We start from the raw sequence: 21644 nt of genomic DNA, 5'->3' as shown, positions 1-21644 counted from the left end.
TATTTTCTATGTTGAAATGTACAATTTAGTTTGGGTCATTGTTTAACTAGACAACCTTTGGTTTTTTTCCTTTTTTTGCGTTACACCTATGGTCCAACCGTCCGGACCACCCCAACCCACCTAGGTAATTAGTCGAAAAGTAGAAAAATTATTTGGGTATTTCCTAAGAGATCATGATTTATTTTAGTTTGTTATGTTCGGAATGTATATATTAGATTAAAAAGGAAATTAGATAAACATGAAAATATTCATTCTGTATCTCATTATACTGCTACAATATCTCATTTTTTAGTAATATGGAAATTGAAATATTTGGTGTAAATACCAAAGAATCGTGATTTAAGGATGATGGAAAACCTAAAAAATTAGAGTTTTCAAATTACACCAAGCATAGAAAAAAACTAACATAGAGTATTAAGAGGTATTGTTGATATGAAATTGACGAGAGGATCCAAAAACATCCTAGACTGACGCGACCATTTGCCAACATGTATATTGGATGTCTATATATATATAAGCTTTATACTCGTATTTGCTTGTAGCATTCACAATAGAAAATCCTAAAAGATTTTAATTTATTTTATTTTTGATAATGTTTCATCAGTATAATAGTGATGGATATGTTGTCGGAATTAACTACCGAGATACTTCAGCGCCTCCAAACTACAGAAATCGTTTTAGCAAGCAAATGTGTATGCGAAGAATGGAATACTATCCTTGGGGACAAAAGAAATGGATTCATTTTTGGTGTCACACCAAGAATGGGGAAAGATAAAGTTACCCAACTCTTTTATAGAGAGGAAGATTTCATCCCGATCGTAACAGCCAACAATCATGATGCCCCGAATGATGGAATCCATGATGATTGGACTATGTTGCACCCAATAGTTGGATCTTGCAATGGTCTGGTTTGTTTTTATGTTTCACACCACGGCATACAAGATCCTGTATATATTATGAATCCAGAAACTGGTGACCACCTCCATCTGCCACAACTATGCATCCCAATTGCAACTGATCAAGTACTTTCGTGGTATCCACGATACAACGTAATTGGGGGTTTCGGATACTGTCAACGTACCAATGAGTACAAGGTAGTTCGAATTCACATGGATGGTAAAGTCCAAATACACACTTTAGGAGACAAGAGGGGATGAAGGAACATATCATGGGAGATTCCTTATACTTTTCGGAGTTCAGGTGTGTACGTACACGGTTGTATTTTTTGGATAGATTGTTGTCACCAAGATATTGGCATAATATCTTTCAATTTGGACACCGAGACGTTCCATCAACATTTTCCACCCCCGCATCATATTCCTGGGAGTGAATTTTGGATAAATACTTACCCATCACTTGGGATGGTCATGTTCGGAGTTTGCATTTTATTTACTACATCCATGAGGGAATTGATCGGCCCCGGATAGATTTTTGGCTCCCATTTCCAAAGAAAATATTCATACATGGGCACCTGGCGGGGAATGGAATTGGAATTATGAGATAAGCATTTTCTTTAAATAGGATGAATGGCCGACTCATAACCCGATAGCCTTTATAAATAACAAGGAACTCTTATTTTGGCAGAATAGGTGTTTATTGCGTTACAATACACTCACCAGAACTTGGACGGAAATTTGGGGGGCACTACTGTGGGAAACAAGGGTTGCAATTATTCCTCACATGAGGAGCGCTGTGTCGTTGAAAATTTTTGGTGGACAATCGGAAACGTGTACTCTTGATGTCCATGCCACTAACACATTCCTAGGCTTATCTATGTAGTTTTTTTTCTTGCAGTTGTGTTTTCTTTTCTTTTGTTTTTTTTTTGGTATTTGTATTTTTTTCTATGCTGAAATGTACAATTTTTATTCCTTGGGTTATTTATGTTGCTTTTTTTTTCCTTGTATTTTTTTGTTTTTGTTTTGGTGTTTGGATTTTTTTCTATGTTGAAATGTTCAATTTCGTGCATCAACATGAAAGTGTTGCCGCTAAATGTTGGGTCATTGTTTAACTAGCCAACATTTGGTTTTTTTCCTTTTCTTGCGTTACACCTATGGTCCAGCCGGTCGGGCCACCCCAACCGACCTAGGTAATTAAATTAAAAATGAAATTAGATAAATATGAAAATATTCATTCCATATATCTCATGAGATCATAATTTATTTTAGTTTGTTATGTTCGTTATGTATATTAGATTAAAAAGGAAATTAGATAAACATGAAAATATTCATCCATATCTCCTTATATTGATAGAATATTCGATGTAAATACCAAAGAATATGTGATTCAAAATAATGATGGAAAACCTAAGAAATTAGGGTTTTCCTTAGAAATATATATAAATTACACCAAGCTAGAAAAAATTAACATAGAGTATTAAGAGGAAAAAATGAGTTCTGCTAAGAGGGACTGTAGAGATGAAACTGAAGAGGGGATCCAAAAATGTCCTCGACTGATGGATGGTCCTCGTAAATTGAGGATTATCATTATTATGGACGGAATAACTACTGTTCCTGGTGTTCCTCTCGACGCTGTAATTAGTTCTGTTGTCAGTAGTGTTGACAATGATGATGTTCCTATTTATGCTGATGTTATTCCTGGTGTTCCTCTGGACGTTGTAATCAGTAGCGTTGAGGATGCTGATGTTCCTGCTTATGCTGATGTTCCTACTGTAAATGATGATGCTCCTGCTTCTATTATTGAAATTATTGATGAAGATCGTCCCGGTGTTCCGGATATGGCAGATAATCCAAAAGTTAACAAGCATGATCCTAACAAGCATGTGGAGCCTGATGAAGCAGAAAATGACAAATCTGAGGATGACAAGGCGCCCAAGCCTGCTGGTTGGAGTGATCAGGTTCACCTCGGCATTGCAAGAAGAATTGTTTGAAGATGGGGGATGGTTCATTTGATATGTTTTTTTTTTGATGATATGGTTTGATTTATCAATTTCATTTTGTGGACGCTTTGAAAGTTGTTTTTGTTTCTTGTTTCGTTTGCTAATTTTGTCATTTAGAAGAAGGTGATGTTTATGAATTCTTTTATTATTTAGGTATTGGAATCATGAAATAAATCAGATAATTATTTACAAGTTCATAGAGTTTACAGAATGCAATATACTCTTGCAAATTTATTTATTTATGAGGTGTGCATTCTTTTGGAAAAATAAATATAATTAGCTGAAAGAACGGAGGGAATGTAGAAAAATACAGTTCCCCCCCCCCCTGTAAACGATAAGAATCAATTTATCACTTTAGGTCTGATCTTATTATCTCCTTGCCAATACTTTTTAACAAAAATACGAGTTTGAACAAGTAAAGTGCTATTGAAAGTAAAGTACTTCTATACGACGATGTTAATGATAATGATCTTTGCGTGGAATTGGATGAGAATGAGGAACCATACTAATCTGACAAAAAACCAGACTCATCTAACAAGTTCTTTGCTTTTTAAACAGGGTTTTTGATGACCATTTTGTTTTCAGTGGTGGTTTTATTTATTTTTTAAGTACTGCACTAGATGGAGGCTTTTTACGCTGATAGATAGGTTGACATTTATGTGATGAATCATTCACGTTGAACTTTATGTTTTCTGGAAATGATGAACATGAAAATGGATGGGTTTAGTTTATTTATCTTTATTAGCTTACTGTATGATTAGAATAATACGTTTCCTACATAGCTGCCACTAATAATTCATACGTTTCCTCCCTAAACCAAGAATAATACAGGAGACAACCCAGCTTAAAATTATTAAGGTAAATATTATTCGAAATAGGAAAATACTTTTTTTTTCTATAGCCTCTTCTCGAGTTGGTTAGAGATAGGAAACAAAATTTCGAATTGGGAAACAATTTTATCATAACTGTATATGATATATTCTCTCATAAAATAAGGAAACTAACCATATTGGTTACACATCAAAAATTTGGAAATAAAAAAAAAAAGAAAAACACCAAAAATCTTTTGTTTGGTGGGTGATGAAAATGGATTTTACTGGGCGGGATGATTTCAAAAGAAAAACAATTCCTGCCTGATGGTTTGGTTAAATTCCAAAAAGAAAAAGATAGATGAGTTTGATCTACTTTTTCAGTTTTTATTACTCTATTCATTCTCTCTATGAAATCATAATTCTACTACTATCGTCTCTAATATTTACAAGGAACCTACCTCTTCAGACTCGATCTTTGTTGTTGGTATTATTTCTACAACCCATTATCGAATGAATATTAAATTGATGTTAGATTTTTTGTTCAACCTCATGGAATCAGATTTTAGATCTTATAGGTTTACTAGTTAAAGCATGATTAGGGTTTTTATTCTATCACTTCTTATAGGTTTACTAGTTAAAGTATGAGTAGGGTTTTTATTCTATTACTACCTCTAATCTTTACAAGGAATCTACCTCTTTAAACTCGATCTTTGTTGCTGGTAATATTTCTACAACCCATTATCGAATGAATTTTAAATTTATGTTAGGTTTTTTGTTTGATCTCATGGAATCGGATGTTAGATCTTATAGGTTTACTTGTTAAAGCATGATTAGGGTTTTTATTCGGCTGTATCAAAGAACAAGTTAATGACAATCACGGGTTGTACGATGAGATGTGATTTCATTTTGTTACAACAATAATATTTTAGGCTTAGGTTACATGCATGAACTATTATAAGATTTAGGTAAGGATCTTTCTTTCATGTTACTTAGTTAGGCTTTACTAGTTAGTTAGGTTTTACAAAATAAAAAAAAATAAAAAACTTAACGATGCTAATTTTTTTCTAGGGTTTTTGTTATTGTTTGGGTTGGATTTTGATTGAGAGTTAATAACTCTACTTTGATCGACGATGTTATGTCAATCATATTTATATACAAGGCTTCTCAAGATTTAATCATTTGAGTCTCTGTTACTTGGTGAGCCTGTAACGTCTGTATTTTAAGTTGCCACTTTTAATAATACCATGTTGCTGGTTGGCCAATTTGACTATATCTTCAAGATAAAAATGGATAATCATTATCTGGTGCTTTAGTGCTCTTGGCTTTTGTAACAAAAAGTTATATAAGACCGTTTAACCGGTACCTTTCGCTTTGTGGATAACACAACAATCATGAGGAGATTTTGGTGTTGCAGTGATGTTTTAGCCTCAAGTTACATGCATCACTGACTTCATGTTTGTTTTCTTTTCATATAATAGAAAATAGGTGTAACACATGTTGCCTATCCTGTTAGGTTTAGCTAATATTTTCCAAAATAAGATCAAATTCCTAACTGAGATGCACGTACCTACACAACTTTTTTTCATGGCAGAAGATGATGATTACGACCAATGGAGGGAATCAGATATTGAGGGGGATTCTGATGAAGAAACGGTGGATTTAGATGAGAGTCATGATGACATTGTATAATCAGATGGCGATGATGGTGGAGATATGCTCCACACTGCTAGATTTGAAGACTTAACGGGTAATGTGTGAAACCTTGTACTTACTTGTTTCTACTTAAACATCACATGGTTTCATATGTTGTCTCGGTTATTTCCAGAGTCAGAAGATTCTGAAAATGATGATTTGGAGGTGTTAGAAGAAAAAGAATTGGAAAATGCTCCAGAAGCAGAAAAACAGCCGCAACAAGAAGACTCTACAGAAGTGATCATAAAAGAGAGGGGAATGACAAGAATGTTGAAGCTGCATAGAGACTTCTCGAAAAAAAGATGCCAAAAGAAGGGATATTGAATTTCACAAAATGTTCCGGCTTATTGGTAACCATAGAATTGAATTCAGTAGTTACCTAGGCTATTTGGTCCGTGATATGGTTGGCATAAAACATTTATGTTGGAAGGAAGTCCCTTCAACAACAAAAGAAAATATGTGGGAGAAAATTTCGGTATGCATATGCGGTTACCAATTCGTCGTTTTTGTTGTCTAACTGTGAGTCTGTGATTAACATACATTAGATGTTATTGCAGCTTCATTATGAGGTGCCCCATGAGCTGAAGCGAGTGGTCATGAAGCGTCTACCTGTTCAGCTGCGGGACTTCAGAAGGAAATTGTACAACAATCATGTAAAACCCTTCCTGGAAATGCCGCACAAACTAAGAACTTTCCCCAAAAAGTACGAAATGGTAATGGACCAAGAGAACTGGGACAATTACCTTAATCATGTACTAAAATCGGCTATATTTAACGTATGGAATACACATTGTTTTTTCTGATTTTGTGTTTCGTTCTTATTGTCTATCCCAGCATACTAATGAAATTATTTTTATTTCCTCTGCAAGAAAAATTCGGAGAGGGGGAAAAAGGAAATATCACAATCCAAGTTCCCACATCGTACGGGACGAGGAGGATACTCGGGATTAAAACTAAAATTAGTAAGTTTGTTTTCTTATTTATTATACACTGCACAGTAAAACCGGCCATATCAGATACTTCTGTTTTGTATGTCGTGTTGCGTGTCTCATATATGCAGAAACTTAAAACGGTATAGGGATGTGTCCTCTTACACCAATCTATAATTTTGTCACATTAGACGCTTGGAATAGGTTTTCTGTTTTACACAGTTAATATCTGTGCGGATGTAAATCCTTACTTGTTTCTGGTAACTACTAGGTCCAAAGCGGAAATGTTGTCGAAGAAGATCTTGAATACCGGTGATTCATGTGGGCAAGAGCACGCGAAAACAAAGACGGAATTGTTCCAGACGAGTTTGTCAGGAAGAAGACATATGAAGTTGTGAGAAAACAGAAACTTTACAGTCCTCATGTTTTTAACCAAAGTAAGTGCACAGTAATTGCGCAAGGTTTAAATCAGAATTTAACACATTATTTGAACAGGAAGAGAAGTGGAAGATGATTCGAGAGGGAACTCTAACGGTTGGTCATAACGAGGATGCCCTAACAGTTGCGATCGGCCCGGATAAGGGTGGACGTGTCAAGGGGGATGGCTTTGGAGTGACGACAACCCTTTACTTTCCAAATGGAAGAAAACCAAGACACTCGAAAGAGAACGATGAACTGCGTGAAAAGCTGAAAGCTAAGGAGAAAGAATTAGAGTCTACTAAAAATGTGTATCAGAGATTGACAGATAACTTGTTATCTCAAGGACCTCGACATTGCGAAAATTGTGGGCAACATAATCAGCAAGTCTGGAGGAGAGGTAAGTGAACCGAGTTTTGATTAGATTGTGTAATTTTTTTAAAAAAATTTGGCAGACAGTATCTGATTTTTTCAAACAATGTGATCAACTACAGTCACAGGATGCAGGACCTATCAACGCCTCCAATCGATCTAAGAATAACATAGGTCTAGAATCAGTTAAGCAACTTCAAAAAAAAAACATGGGAAATCCGATCCGCATAAGTCATCTGAAAGCACCAAAGGGTCCGCGAAGCGGGTCTCTCCTTGTACTAAAACGCCGACCGTTTCTACTGAATCCCAACCATCTTTAGTATCAAAAAAGAAGTCTTCGTCTCCTTCATCCACTGGGGAATCCAAGAATGTGTCATCTAAAAAAGTTACCATTGATGTATGGTTTTCCAACGCGTTTAAATTTTGAATCTTCCATTTACTATCTCTCATGAGGCTTGTGTTTCTGCAGGGCACAGGATGCAAACTTTGGTTTGGAGAAAAGGACAATATTGTTGCCATTGGTAGAGCTTACTCTTCAAAGAAGGTATCTTATAAAATGGAGTCAGGAATGACGGGTGAGGTTACATGCTATAGCGTCATGGTTAGTGAAGTACTAAATGAAACCATCAAATTACCTTTTGGCACATCTTCTGGGATAAAAACTTTAAAAGATGTTGGTGATGCTGAAATTTGTTAGCCATCAAATCAAACCATCTTGGATCAAAAGGTTGGTTGCTATGCTTGTTTGCTTTATTAACTCATTGGATATGTTTTTATACAAACCAGTTTTATATATATATATATATATATATATATCTTGTTTGATATAAGAGACGAATATGTTATCAGCTATATGAATCACGGACGTTAGTGTATATTTTAGAGAACCTTATAGAACGAGATATGTGGTTAGCTATTTGATTGTGAGTCAGTTGTGCATTTTGCTTAAATGGTTTCACTGCAAAAACAAGGTACAACTTTCATTTCAATTTTCTGATGCAGGTAAGTCAACCAAAACATTCTGAGGATGTGAAATTACCGGATCTACTCAACGGAAGCCAATCTCGTATCGCAATATCTGAAAAAGTTCCGAAGGTATGTGTTTTAAACCAGTTACATGATCTTAAGACCATATGAGTCTGAAATATGCTATCAACTACTATATGAATCACGGATGCTAGGGTGTATTTTAGAGAACTCTTATATTTGTTACCTATTCATCCGTGTCTTCGCTTTCACGGTGGAATTTGGCATATTTGTCACCCGAATATGGAATATTACTCTACTGCTGCAGGTAAGTCAACAAAATTCAGGGAAACATACTCTGGATGTGACATCAAAAGATCCACCTAGTCGGAGCCAATCTGAGATCACGACAACTAAAGCAGTTTCTTCGGTATCTGTTTTATTTTTACATGCATTTTAAATCTCAATTTTTTTTAAAGTTTTCGCTTGAAGATGTTCATATGCCATATATTTCCGCAGGGTAGAAGGTGCAACCTTTTTGACGAGCTGTCTAAGGAAAACGTCCTTGCTAGAGGTAGAGCTTTTCTGTTAACAGGAAAACAACAATTACATGGAAATGATGGGTTGGAGGTTGATTGCCACAAAATCCTGATTGATGATGTAATAAAACCGAATTTCTGTCTACCCGTACGATTTGCTGGTATGGAAACATTAGGGAAAACTTTTGGGAAAGCGATTCCTTGGCCAAAGTATGGTGTTCAGTTTACCGATCCTGCTAAGAAGGTTAGTTGCTTGGCTTGTTTGATTTGTAAGTCGAATATACATAAACCAGTCTATCAATTATATGAATCACCGATCCAAGTGTAAATTAGAGAACCTAGAAAAATAGAAACATGTGTAACTTTCAAAAGTAACTAATAACTCTTTTAATCTTATGCAGAACCCTACCAGTAATTCACAACCAACTACTTCTCTGCGGAAGTCTCCTTCACGTAGCAACCCTTCTGATGGATCTAAGAAGCAGTCTCCTAATCTTATGCAGAACTCTACCAGTAATTCTCAACCAAATCCTTCAATATCTCTAGAGAAGTCGTGCACATCTACGACAGAACATCTGGATAAGACATCTAATGGAGTATGTTTTTTTTTTATTTTTTTTTCTTCGTAAATCTATATTGCTGATTCTAGCATCTTCTTTTTATATGATGTTCATACGCTGTATCTCCGCAGAAAGCAAAATACGACTTTTGGAATGGATCTAGGGGAAACGCCGTTGCTAGAGGCAGTATTTTACCTATGGTGCCTAACCAGAAAATACATGGACAAGATCTTCCTAGTAACTGTTATGCTGTCAATATTCAAGAGGTTATAGTTCCGTCGTTCGTGTTAACCGAACCAAGTGGTGAGTTTAAGTTATTAGGGGAAGCTAAAGATGGTTTCGTGGCATGGCCGAAAGATAACTGTTCCATCTCTGATGACAAGGTTAGTTTCTTAGCTCTTTTGCTTTGTTAATCAAGTATATAAATAGTTTTACATAAATCGTGTATTCAGTTTGATTAAAGAATAAGTACGAGATAGAAATATATTAACACCTAATGGAACATGAATGCCAGCATAAATTAGAAAATTGATATTTGGTTACGGATTTTATTATGGGCGTCAGTTGTGAAAAATGGCGCGGCATTCAGTGAAGTTGGCTTTATCACATTGTTGGAAAAATGACTTTTTTCTGTCTCTTGTTGAGAATTCATATGACAGACGAATTCGCCTTGGATTTAGAATATATATATATATATAATACATTTAATCTCTTGCTGCAGGAAACTCCACAACATGGAAAACCTCATAAGCAACCAGAACCAGTTTTAGATTTTGAGAAGAAATTGGACAGTGATAAACTGAATGAGGAGCACCTAGCAGTCGATCCACATTCGGAGAGTCATGCATGCAGCCTCTCAAAAGCTTTCTCAGAAGACTAAAACGGCGCAAAGAAGGTTATATGCACCAACTGTGCAAAAGGCGTACCAACTTTCAGATGGGCAACAGAGGAAGACAAGGTTTGGCGCATCGAGAATGTCACAACCTGATCCATTGCATGCAGAGACACCACCATCAAAAAAGTTGAAGAAAACTGATGATTTTTGGATAAATGCTCTTTAATATTATTTTTTTGCACATTGTTAAACCAAAGCTCAACATTTTTACTGTGTTATTAATAATAATATGAATTTTTGGCATATATGAATTTCAGATTTAACCACAATTATAAAGTATATAAGAGAATTTGGATAGTGCCAGGTGGATGGTTTAGATGCGCCATATCTGAACGGCTTAGAGGCGTCACACACATAATATACACGCTTCGAGATTAATTGGCGTGGCTAAACATAACATAAAGACACATTAAGCAGATATAAATTGGTGTGGCTAAATATCATATAAAGCCACGCTATATGGCGTGTCTATAGGTTCTCCGATGAACGGCTCCCAACGTTACATATGGACGGTCAACGTTACATCTGAACGTCAATATTGCATCATCTTAAACGAGATCCAATGGTACTTAATACAACCACGTGGATGAAGGTAATTGTAAATTGGGGTGGCAAAATATCATATATAACCATGCTATATGGCGTGTCTATAGGTTCTTCAATGAACGGCTCATAACGTTACATGTGGACGCGTAGGATGCATATAATTTAACGGTCAATATTGCATCATCTAAAATGAGATCCAACGATTCCTAATACGACTACGTGGATCAAGGTAATTGTAAATTGGCGTGGCTAAATATCACATATAGCCACGCTCTTTGGGGTGTGTCTATAGAAAATCAGTGAACGGCTCACAACGTTACATGTGGACGGTGAAGGATGCATATAATTGAACGGTCAATTTTGCATCATCTTAAATGAGATCCAACGATTCCTAATACGGCCACGTGGATCAAGGTAATTGTAAATTGGCGTGGCTAAATAGCACATATAGCCACACTATATGGGGCGTGTCTATAGGATATCCAATCAACGGCTCACAACATTACATGTGGACGGTGAAGGATGCATATAATTGAACGGTCAATATTGCATCATCTTAAATGAGATCCAACGATTCGTAATACGGCTACGTGGACCAAGGTAATTGGAAATTGGCGTGGCTAAATATCACATATAGCCATGTTCTATGGGGGGTGTCTATAGGATATCCAATGAACGGTTCACAACGTTACATGTGGATGGTATTCAACGGTTCCTAATGCAGCCACGTGGATGAAAGTAAGTGAAATTGGCGTGGCTAAAACATAACATATAACCACGTTAAACCTATATGGCGTGTCTATCGGATAACCAATGGCTATGCCAAAAAGCAATTTGCGTGTCTAAAGTGAACCAAATAGGCACGCCAAAACGCAATTTGCGTGTCTATAGTGAATCAAATAGCCACGCCAAAAGAAATTTGCGTGTCTATAGTGAACCAAATAGCCACGCCAAAACAATAAATCGTATGTCTATAAAGTACCAGTACTTAAGTTTTTGGGACCCTATATAACAACGCCTATATGGCTCTGACGTGTCTATTTCATGCAGAAATAGACACAAATGGCAGGCGTGGGTATAAGCTACCTAAAACCAGGCCATGTTACCTAAAACCACGCAAGCAGAAGTCACGCCTAGTCCAAACCGAAGTGGCGTGACAAAACCCCTATGGACACGCCAATTTGACGTGGCAAAATGGTCTCTGTGTACTAGTGCTTGTTATCCAAAAAACTCGGTGGAATAAGCCTCTCATACACAATATGTTTAATGATAATGTTGTTAACAAAATATTGAACACTTGCTTAAAAACAGGATATCAGGATAAAGTCACATAGCCACTAACTAAATATGGCAAGTTAACAGTCAATTCCTTATATAAGAAACTGACTCATGATAGTCAATCAAATACCAGTGACAAGAAAAACTGGATGGTTATCTGGAACTTAGAAATCACCCCATCCATCAAGTTGTTCACATGGAAAGCTTCTCAATCAAATTTACCCACAGGAGAAAGGGTTGGAAGGACCCTACATTATAAACATAGCATCTGCAAAATCTGTAATTGTCAAAAAGAATCTTTATCTCACATTTTCATGCATTGCCCTATGGTCCAACATGTTTGGCATGAACTTTAATGTGACCCATATGAAGTTTACAATCAAAGGGTTGATTTTCATAATTAGCTCACTTAACCTTCTAACAAATAGAAGAAAAATGAAAGGTCTTTTTGGCTGGCTAGAGATATGTGTCACTGTCTTATGACATATATGGAAAGCCAGATGCAACCTGGCTTTTCAGGACATCAAACCAAATGCAGGAAGCGCTGCGAAGGAGATTATAAGTTTTATAAACATACACAATGTTGTTATAGTAAAAAATAAAACTATTCCTATGCATGTAGAATACACAGGAGATGGGGCAGAGAGCAAAACAATTGAATTAAGAATCAATTGGAAAGAACCAATGCTTTTCACCCTGAAAATAAATGTAGGAATTATGCTAAATATTGCAACTAACAATTTTGGAATGGGGTTGATTCTTTATGATCATACAGGTCGATGCAGAGGAGCAAGGGGCTCAAATCTAGGTCAAGTCCTCCCAGCTAGTATGAAACTAAGAGCAACAACAACAAATTAGAACTGGGCAACAGAGTTAGGTAGCAGAATGGAATTTGAATCAAATTCATGCCACATGATAAAACTGATCAGAGGTTTGCATGCTTAAAAGGTTGGCGCAAAATTTGGCCTGAAGTATGATAGAAAGAAAGTCTTTGAGATTGCTACATGGTGCATAATCAGTAACAGATAAAACTACCTATTAATCTGGTTATGAATAACAGATACTGTAATTTTAGTAGGTCTTCAATAATTTTAGTTATAGTCAAAGCAGTAGGAAAAATCTCTTGTCTAACTCCCGGAGCTCTGATTAGGATCAAATGAGAACTAGCAGACTGCTAGACAACACTAGTTCTCAGTTAATGTGCACATTTTGAAATATGATTTTACCTCTTTTCCTTGATAAAAAAAATGTTGGTGTTAGTTCAAAATTGATTGTTTGCAGTTAAAACCCATACCAGACTATTATTTACATCGAGACCACATATCATAAAAGAAAAACATCAAATGAATGCTAGATACCAGACAACGGAATCAGAATGGTACGCAGAGCAACCCGATACTCTGTGATCCACAAGCCTAGAACTAGGTTATTAAGGACATTAACTCCTATTGACACTTAATTGTGCATAAATTATTGCAACAGGGATGAAAGAAGAAACTTCAATCCACGTGAAACAACTGGCTAAAAACTGACTGACACCTTCCTTATTGATTAAATGCATGCACACACTCAAAATAAACAAATAAAAGCCTCTCACACACACACAGGAAACCGTCTCTCTTTCCCCGAATACCCTAAGCAACCAGCTCGAAAATTTAAAGATTCTCACAAACAGTTCTACGAGTAGTAAGAACACAATAATTTCTTATAAATTACCATTTATCTACACACAAAATATGAGTGAAAATAATAAACATGGGGTATGCTGTTGTACTATTTCCTCCTCCACATGACTACTAATAACAACTAATGAAAACCCTAATCTCTATTCCTTTCCCTCCCTCCCTCACTCCCAATTATCAATTGTCGATTGATGTTTACCTCCACCCCACTGTAGTATAGTATATATACGTACAAGTGGTCACTGAAAAGAACAACAAGAATTGACGCAAAAAGTGAAAATCCAAAATATGTAAATTCGTAAAACCCCACTAAAACACCCAATTATTCGGGTTGGATGGTGGGTGGGCAAATCTTCATTTTCATAAGACACAATCTGTACACTCTTTTCTTTTTCGCTAGCTTTTAGTGTATCTTGGATTCTTCAATGCAACTGCAATAGTAAATGAGAATATCAGTATCAGCAGCGAATCAAGACCAATGTATTTCTAATTTTCTATACATATTTAATGGTTTCCATCACTAAACCAACTGCATTAAGTAAGGCTCCATGAGGACGACCGAAGGTACAATATTTTGGGGGACCATCACCCTAAATCTTTTGATGAAACCTAACACCATACGTCCATTAATACATAAAAATAATTAGTGGAAATTTCGTCATTACTTAGTAAGTGATATTTTAATCAAAAGAACATCAAATGATAGTGTAATTCTTGGTGAAACTTAATGCTAAAGATTTTCTAGTTTCTACCATTCTTCTTGAGTCTATTTTTTTTTTTGTTGTTGAAAACTTATAATCAGTGGTCCAGAAAGCTGTTAGGTGCTAGTGTCTTCTTCCTATTCATCAATGTTTGTTTGTTTTTTTTTGTCAAGGACTCAAGAGCCAAGGTCAACATGGACATGATTTACTCTGTAATCTGTATATGAAGGTTAAAATATCAAGGTAAGAAAGTTTGTTCCGTTTCTACCTCTTGCTCTTCGAGAAATGTTGCTTTTGGTGATTTTACTTGCAGTTGGTGCCGAATGCCGATAGAATCCCGCAACCTACTTCCAGCAATTTCCCTGCATAAACGTAACAAGATTAATTAAGCTCATGAAGAATTATACCAACAAAAGTACTGTAATGTCATTATTATGTGCATGTTCATAACTATTACAGTAGTACTATGATTTTTATCCATTGATTCTTTGTGTAAATAAATTTCCAGAAAAAAACAAAAACAAAATCATGTCAGTAAGAAAGGATTCTAAAACTAAAATCAAGGTTTAGTTTATAATTTTAGAAAGTTTTTGTCGGCAGAGAATCATTTTTACTCTCTAATTATTAGCAGCCTTCCCAACCTGGATTTTCCTTTTGTCCTTTTTCTCTCCGTATATATATATATTCCATTTCTGTTATTTGTTTTTTCACCGTATAATCTAGTAACTTTTTACCCTCAAAATCTTTCTTTTTACCAGCAAACTAATCACCCTTTTTGATGCCAATTAACTTAGTCCTTCAAACATCCTCATATCGATCAACCAGAATATATCACTGGCCATCCTAGCTAGACTAAATCAAGGGCAACACAGAGAAACCAAGGCAAGAATCTAGTAGTGGACTTTTATTCTTATTTCATTGTCGGGGAGAACTACTATCAGTTGAGTTGACTTAAAAGGACCAGTTCACCAGCTGTAAAAGTGCAAACCGCCCTTAAACTTGGCGCAAGTGGCTTATACAATAATACTAACATGCACATGAATTATACGAGTAGTTTTTTAAGAATAACAACACTGTTTGGAGACTTGAATATGGAGACAAGGAATCAGACATTACTTTTTTTTTAATAATTAGTAGAAAAACTAGAAACTAGGGTTATAAGTTGTAACTTAGATAAACCCCATTACACACTATGCTTGATAGGCAAAACAGGTAGAAAGGGAAGTCGTGCATATTATAGATAGACACCTGGTAAAGAAAACACAACCAGCTAAAGGCAAAAGCCACTGTAAAAGAAGAAAAGAAGCGCATTTCACAAATATCAAATATGACCTACCACCACCACCACCATATATCACACCGACAATCCAAAACACCGGAATTAGCTGGAATAGTAAGGTGGGGAAATGGGAAGGGAATCCCACTTGTATTTATTAACTTATGTGTGTCTCTTGATGCTTAAACACGTTTTTAGTTTTAATGAAAATTCCTAGGCAGATTTTATCAAAAATGCAATCTAAAACAGGTTAATAATGTCAAAAATAGTTAGGGTACGGACAAAAATCAAACTTGCGGTCGTCTAACTCCTCAAAATTCTAATAATGTAAATTGTCTTAATCATGTCGCGTATTGGTAGTAAAATTGTAACACGATAAACAGAATTAATCAAAGTTAAAGGAAAGAAATTGAAATAATGTACCTCTTCTTGGCTTGACTGAAGTCTTTTTACTGGTAGACTGAACAGTCTTTTCAGTTCCAGGTTTGGGTTGATTTTCTTTATCATCAGGAGGAAATAGGACTCCGTCAATACCTTGAACTGAAATTCTACCATCCGTGAAGATATCAGGATCAAACAGATAAGCGGATTCATCACCATTACCAAATTTAACAGACCCATCAGCTTCTTGAGCACCGACTTTGTGTGGCAATCTCAAAGTATCATATTTTACTTTCCCAAATCTTCTCACGGCATTATACATACTTTCTTCAGTTTGATATTCGGGAATTATGTGATAATACATTATCTGCTCTGGTGCACCAGGTTCACTCAATTGATCTGTCGTTAATCTCGACATCGCTTCGTCGTTAGGTGCTAATACCGTAATCACATAACCTTCTGATACTAATTTACCCATCTCAGTTGCTAATGAAGTTAAGTTCACGAGAATATCAGCCATTTCATTGTAACCACCGTAATGCAATAGAGTTTGAATAAAATCTTTAACCTGACTGTGCCCATCGAAATGGTGGCGTGGTCCGCCAGGACCCGGTGCTGGAGCTGGTGCTAGTGATGGACCTGGTGCCATTGCGTATGAAATCGGTAAAGCAGGTGGTGAACCGACTGGGACCGGTGCTGCTTTTTTCTTCAACCTGTTTGTTCTTGGATCAATTTCTGGTGCCCCCTCTGGTATGACTGCAGAGATTGAACGTAGACTCCGACGACGGTTAAAATCCCCTTGTACGGATCGTGGAATTAATAGCCTTTCAATTCCGTGAATGACACCGTCTGGACGAATTACAACATCGGGATGAATTACCACGGCACGATCGACTTTCTTGGTTGAATCTTTCCTCGTGAATAAATTGAGATGTTCATGAGTGGAGAGAGTTCGATGCCTAGTTGACTCTTTAACAGACGAAGAAGGCCACTCGGACGATCCGATTCGACTAGGGATGATATGAAACATCAACAGTTTCTGAAGAGATTTGATGTTACCAGGTTCGAGCAAGAATCGTTTGAATTCAGGATCAAGATCTCTCTCTAATGCTTCATTTCTTGGTGCAAATATAGTGATATTGTGTTTACCTACAGCTTCTTCTAATGTCTGTAACAACAACGCTTTCTCAACCAATTCAGAGAGTTCAGTGTAATGAGAGTCTAGAAGTGCAACGAGAACTGAATTCGAATTAATCTGAACACCACTAGATGAATTTACTGGTAATGTACTTGCATAGATTGTTCCTACAACAGAGAGGAATGTAAAGACATAGAATATGGTTTTAGAAACAACGCCATGGATTTGGAAATCCATAACGAAAAATCTTCCAGAGAGAAGAAGGAGAGAGACAAGGAATTAAAGAGTTGCAGAGGAAAGAATCAGAAGTGATTTATAGGTATTGTTCTCTTCTTCTTCTTAAAAATAATAATAATAATAATAATATCTAGAAGGTTTTAGGTAAGTTTAGCTTTACACTGATCTTTTATCTTAATGATGATCATTACTTAATCAGGAAGAGAAAACACCAAAAGTTGTGTATTATTAGGATCAGTAAATACTAAAACTGGCGGGTAAAAAAAAGGAGTTACAGTTGAGAAACTGATATACATATATATATATATTAGAAACACGTGGAGTAGAAAAGAGAATAAGAGAATGAATCTACTGTTTCAGTCCAGAGAAGGTCAGTTCTTGCGCTTTTCAAGACAGGCTGGATGTTTGGTTCTTTGGTGTACTAGTGTTCTTCATCCTATGAGTGTCGGTTTCTACGACTATTTTCTTACTTTTATGACCCTAAGAGCAACTGCAGTGGTGCGAGTACAACCAAAGACCAAAGAAAAAAAAAAAGATCAAATTTTGGGTTTAGTCTGTTGTGTGACGCTACGGTGAAAAGACTAAATTTGGTCAGACATACACTATACATTCGCCTGGTGTGGGGCGTGGACTATACCAATACCTGGTGTGGGACGGGGACTATACGTTTGCCCGGATAAGAAAGATTCAAAAAAAAAAAAAAATAGAAAAAATGGGGCGGAGGTATTAAGCCCGCCCCATGCAATTTGAATTTGTAAAGAATGGGGCGGGGGTATAATGACCGCCCCATACAAAATTTAAAAAAAAAAAATGGGGCGTAGACTTTGCGTACCCCCATGTGGAGCGTAGACTATACCAACACCTGATGTGGGGCGTAGACTATACGTCCGCCTGGTGTGGGACGTGTACTATACGTCCGCCTGGTGTGGGACGTGTACTATACCAACGCTCGACTATATTTGGGTTTAGTCTTGGTCCCAGACCAAATATTTTGGGTTTTAGTCGTCGATCAAAATTTGACCGATAGTACGTTTCACTACGTCTGTTCGAAAGACCAAATATTTGGGTTTAATCTCCCGGTATGGATGCTCTAAAAACCTAAAAACGAATTATTACTTAAAACTTTTTCACGGTTCTTTTTTTGACTTGATCTTTCACTATACTCTTTTTAGTTTGAAGTGCTAGTGGGCATGATCACCCTACATGTCTTAAAGAGTAAACATCACAGTCACAGCAGCAACACAAAGTAGTAGTGTTGGTTAAGTGGTCCAAGAAAATTCGTTTGCCGACAATTCGTAAAATCGGCCGGCCGGAAATTATGCTAGTTTACCGTGAGAGTAGGGTGAAGATTTCCGGCCTTTAACTCACCGTTTGATTGTAACGAAGGTCTTCTAATGTAGTTATTAGGCGGCACCCTTAATATAAATTATTGAACCTATTACACCTAACATATGGTTGCAATGATTTTATTATTCAAGAGTGAAGACTAGAGTTTTTTTTTGTTTTTGTCATTTTTTTTGTTTTTTTGTTTTTATAATTGAGCTTTTTTGGACAAATTTTTCGTTTTTTTAAATTATAATGTAGGTGCTGAGTTTAGAAGGTCTTTAATAAATAATGCTAATATATTGTGGAAGATTATATACCGTGACGTAGCATTCAAAAGTACTTTGGAGTTGAAGTACCGCTTAATCAAATTCTCTCTCAGGTATAATTGCCGGCTTAGAAGAACTAATAAAAAGATAATGTTAAAGATTAACACAATGATAATAGATTATAATGTTGCAAACATTGTAGGCTGATTTAAAATAATAGGCTGATTTTAAACATGAGTAGTATCTGAAAATTGTAAACGTAATCATTTTTTGACCTGTGATTGATTCTGGTTGATTAGTATTAGAGTCAGTGTTATTACCTTTCCTTTCGGATAAGATGTAAAGTAAAGATTAGTAAAAGTGAGAAGTAGAAGCAAAGAGAATCCAATAAAAGTGTGTGTATGTGATTATTTAGTTCAACCAAACAGTAGAAGTGACCGATCACCGACAGTTTTCGAGTCGCGTAAACACACTCGTGTATACGGCAACAGCATCAAAGCGAGCAGCAGCAGCAAGCTAAAATGTCTCAGTCTTTTCTGATAGACCATGACATATCTCCTACAGGAACAACGACTTCCATTTTTCGTTAGTTAACCAGGTGATCCGAGTTGCCTACCTGACTGACTCGGCAAACCATACATGCATTTGTGTCGGTCACTCGGTTGTGATGCCAATATATTAAACACAAAATTGGTTTAAAAGACCAAAATCAATAATTCCTGGATGAAATGGACAGTTAGATTTTGATACTGTTTAAATGGACAAAAATATAAAAATAGCCAAGATGTAACCAGTTTCATCGTGCCCATTTTCAAATATTTTTTCTTATTTTTAATTTACACGCGATGTATCCAGTTTCATACTTGCTATTTTTTAAATTTAAGTTAGGATGAATCAAGTTTCATCCTTGCTATTTTTTTCTTTGACCATTTCACCCAAACTATTTTTTACTCGTCCATTTGAACAGTGATTTAAAAATATTTGGACAAATGACCTATTTTCCGTATATTAAATCAATACGTCACAGAACTATATGGTGCTGAATATCAAAGTGACAGATTCCTACTAGACTTAAATTTGTTCTTGGTGTATAGTCCTAACTGGCAAGGGTTGGCAATAATTGTAAATTACTACAAGATCAATGTGCACCATACATATATTGCGGATCTTTCTTTGAACTTTCAAGGCAATGCATTGAATTGCATTTGCTTAATTGTTAACCATGAAAGCATGGTGCATGGAGTCTATATTTGTGTGTACTTAATTAAAACTGGGGGTTTGGTAGATAAATAGACATCTTAACATACATCTCCTCTAATATGCATTCTCCTCCTACCAAATTACATTCAAAACTATAAAGACAGAAATTGAAATACACTAGTGGTTTCAATGTCATATTATTATATAAGAGGAATTCAATCATATCATATCCCATTTTTAGTTTTTTGTTCTTTCATCTGAAATACCCTGTGTTCTTTTAATGTACTTTTATAGCTCTTTTTCCATTTTCTTCATTGTTTTTTCGAAATGGATACACTCAAGTTATGGTCATCTCGCTCGAAAATTAAAAATAATATACAAACAGAAAGAAACGAAACACACTATACCTAATATATATGCGGCCCTTCTAGCTTGTATCGTCATTCTCTGTCTTTGTTAGAACTTTAGTAAATGATCAGCTAGTCATGCATAAGACACGTGTTGGAAAAATACGGTTTTATGTGAATAAAAAGTTATTATAAAACGGTTTTTCAAAATAATTAAAAGACCTTCCAAAATTATCTCTTGTTTTTATGGGGTAAGTTTAGCTTATATATATTTGGATTTGCATTAGGGTTTTGATATATATAGAAAAACCTCTCTCATATTTCCCGGTGTTGAGTACTTCTTCTTCGTTTTTCTATGTTTGATACGAGGGTTTCAAGTGCTAACGATTCGTGAGTTTTCCGCTGCCAAGTTCTAGATAGAATAAGGTTTGATTGTGCTCTTGAAACTTTATTGAGATTGTTGTATCTTGGAGGAAGATGTCCAGTAGGGCTATAGCAACATCCTTTTTTGGAGTGTAGTAGGGCATTCTTGTCTTAAGGACAGTATGTTGAACATGCGCCTCAATCCACCATTACCAGTTTCTTCTTTCTATGGTGTTTAGCAGGATGTTCAAGACATCAACAGTTAACTAAAGGAGAAGACACAAAAAATCAGATAAGTGCCTCTTATATTATTTAGTTGTTTGATCAATTTTAATTGTTATTCCCCAACAATCTTAAGACAAGAAATTTTTCATAATAACAATTAAAACTGCAGAATTTTAATTAGTGAAGAGCTGGTCTTGTGATTTTTCTTTTAAATCTGAAATTCTGAACCTATGAAGAAAAGATCCTCACCACGTATCTATATATATGCAGTGGTTAATTAGTACCTCATCATTGATGGGAAGTTCGACAGATATCTAAACGTTTTTCAAAAGTGTGTATTGATGAAGTGAAAACTAAAACTTTTTGTCCTGTATATCTACTGTTTGATATCTTGCCTTTGAGAAATTGAAAAAATTGGTAGGATACAATGCTTTTCCATTGAAAAATTGTGTCTCTTATTCACTTTGGACAGTAAAGCTCGTGAGTCGAATTTCTGATTGGTCTTTGAACTCACTATGTGGATTACTAAATAATTTAGTTAATCTGAGATGTTTCTTTCGTTTTTACATTTGATTTACTGGTGTTTGATTTTTGTGGTCA

At 35.8% G+C, this 21644-nt stretch overlaps 1 protein-coding gene across 1 annotated transcript; it reads right to left on the bottom strand.

The window, feature by feature from the left end:
• Nucleotides 1-13420: 13420 nt before the first annotated feature.
• Nucleotides 13421-17420, bottom strand: LOC113308020 (fasciclin-like arabinogalactan protein 17). Its single transcript, XM_026556496.1, has 3 exons — nucleotides 15985-17420; nucleotides 14554-14647; nucleotides 13421-14015 (listed from the first exon to the last, which is right to left on the bottom strand). Exons 1-2 carry the CDS (start codon nucleotides 17315-17317, stop codon nucleotides 14589-14591), a joined length of 1392 nt encoding a protein of 463 aa, XP_026412281.1. The 5' UTR covers nucleotides 17318-17420; the 3' UTR covers nucleotides 13421-14015; nucleotides 14554-14588.
• Nucleotides 17421-21644: the final 4224 nt, after the last annotated feature.

Source organism: Papaver somniferum, chromosome 9 (assembly GCF_003573695.1).
Source record: "Papaver somniferum cultivar HN1 chromosome 9, ASM357369v1, whole genome shotgun sequence".
Taxonomy (NCBI): Eukaryota; Viridiplantae; Streptophyta; class Magnoliopsida; order Ranunculales; family Papaveraceae; genus Papaver; species Papaver somniferum.
This window is presented reverse-complemented; position numbering and strand designations above follow the sequence as displayed.

Bases quoted from the DNA above. Each gene is read 5' to 3' on its own strand.
- LOC113308020 (XM_026556496.1), bottom strand. From the start codon at position 17,317: ATGGATTTCCAAATCCATGGCGTTGTTTCTAAAACCATATTCTATGTC. The intron at 14,648-15,984 runs GTACATTATTTC...ACGTTTATGCAG, and splicing joins TTCAGTCAAGCCAAGAAGAG to GGAAATTGCTGGAAGTAGGT.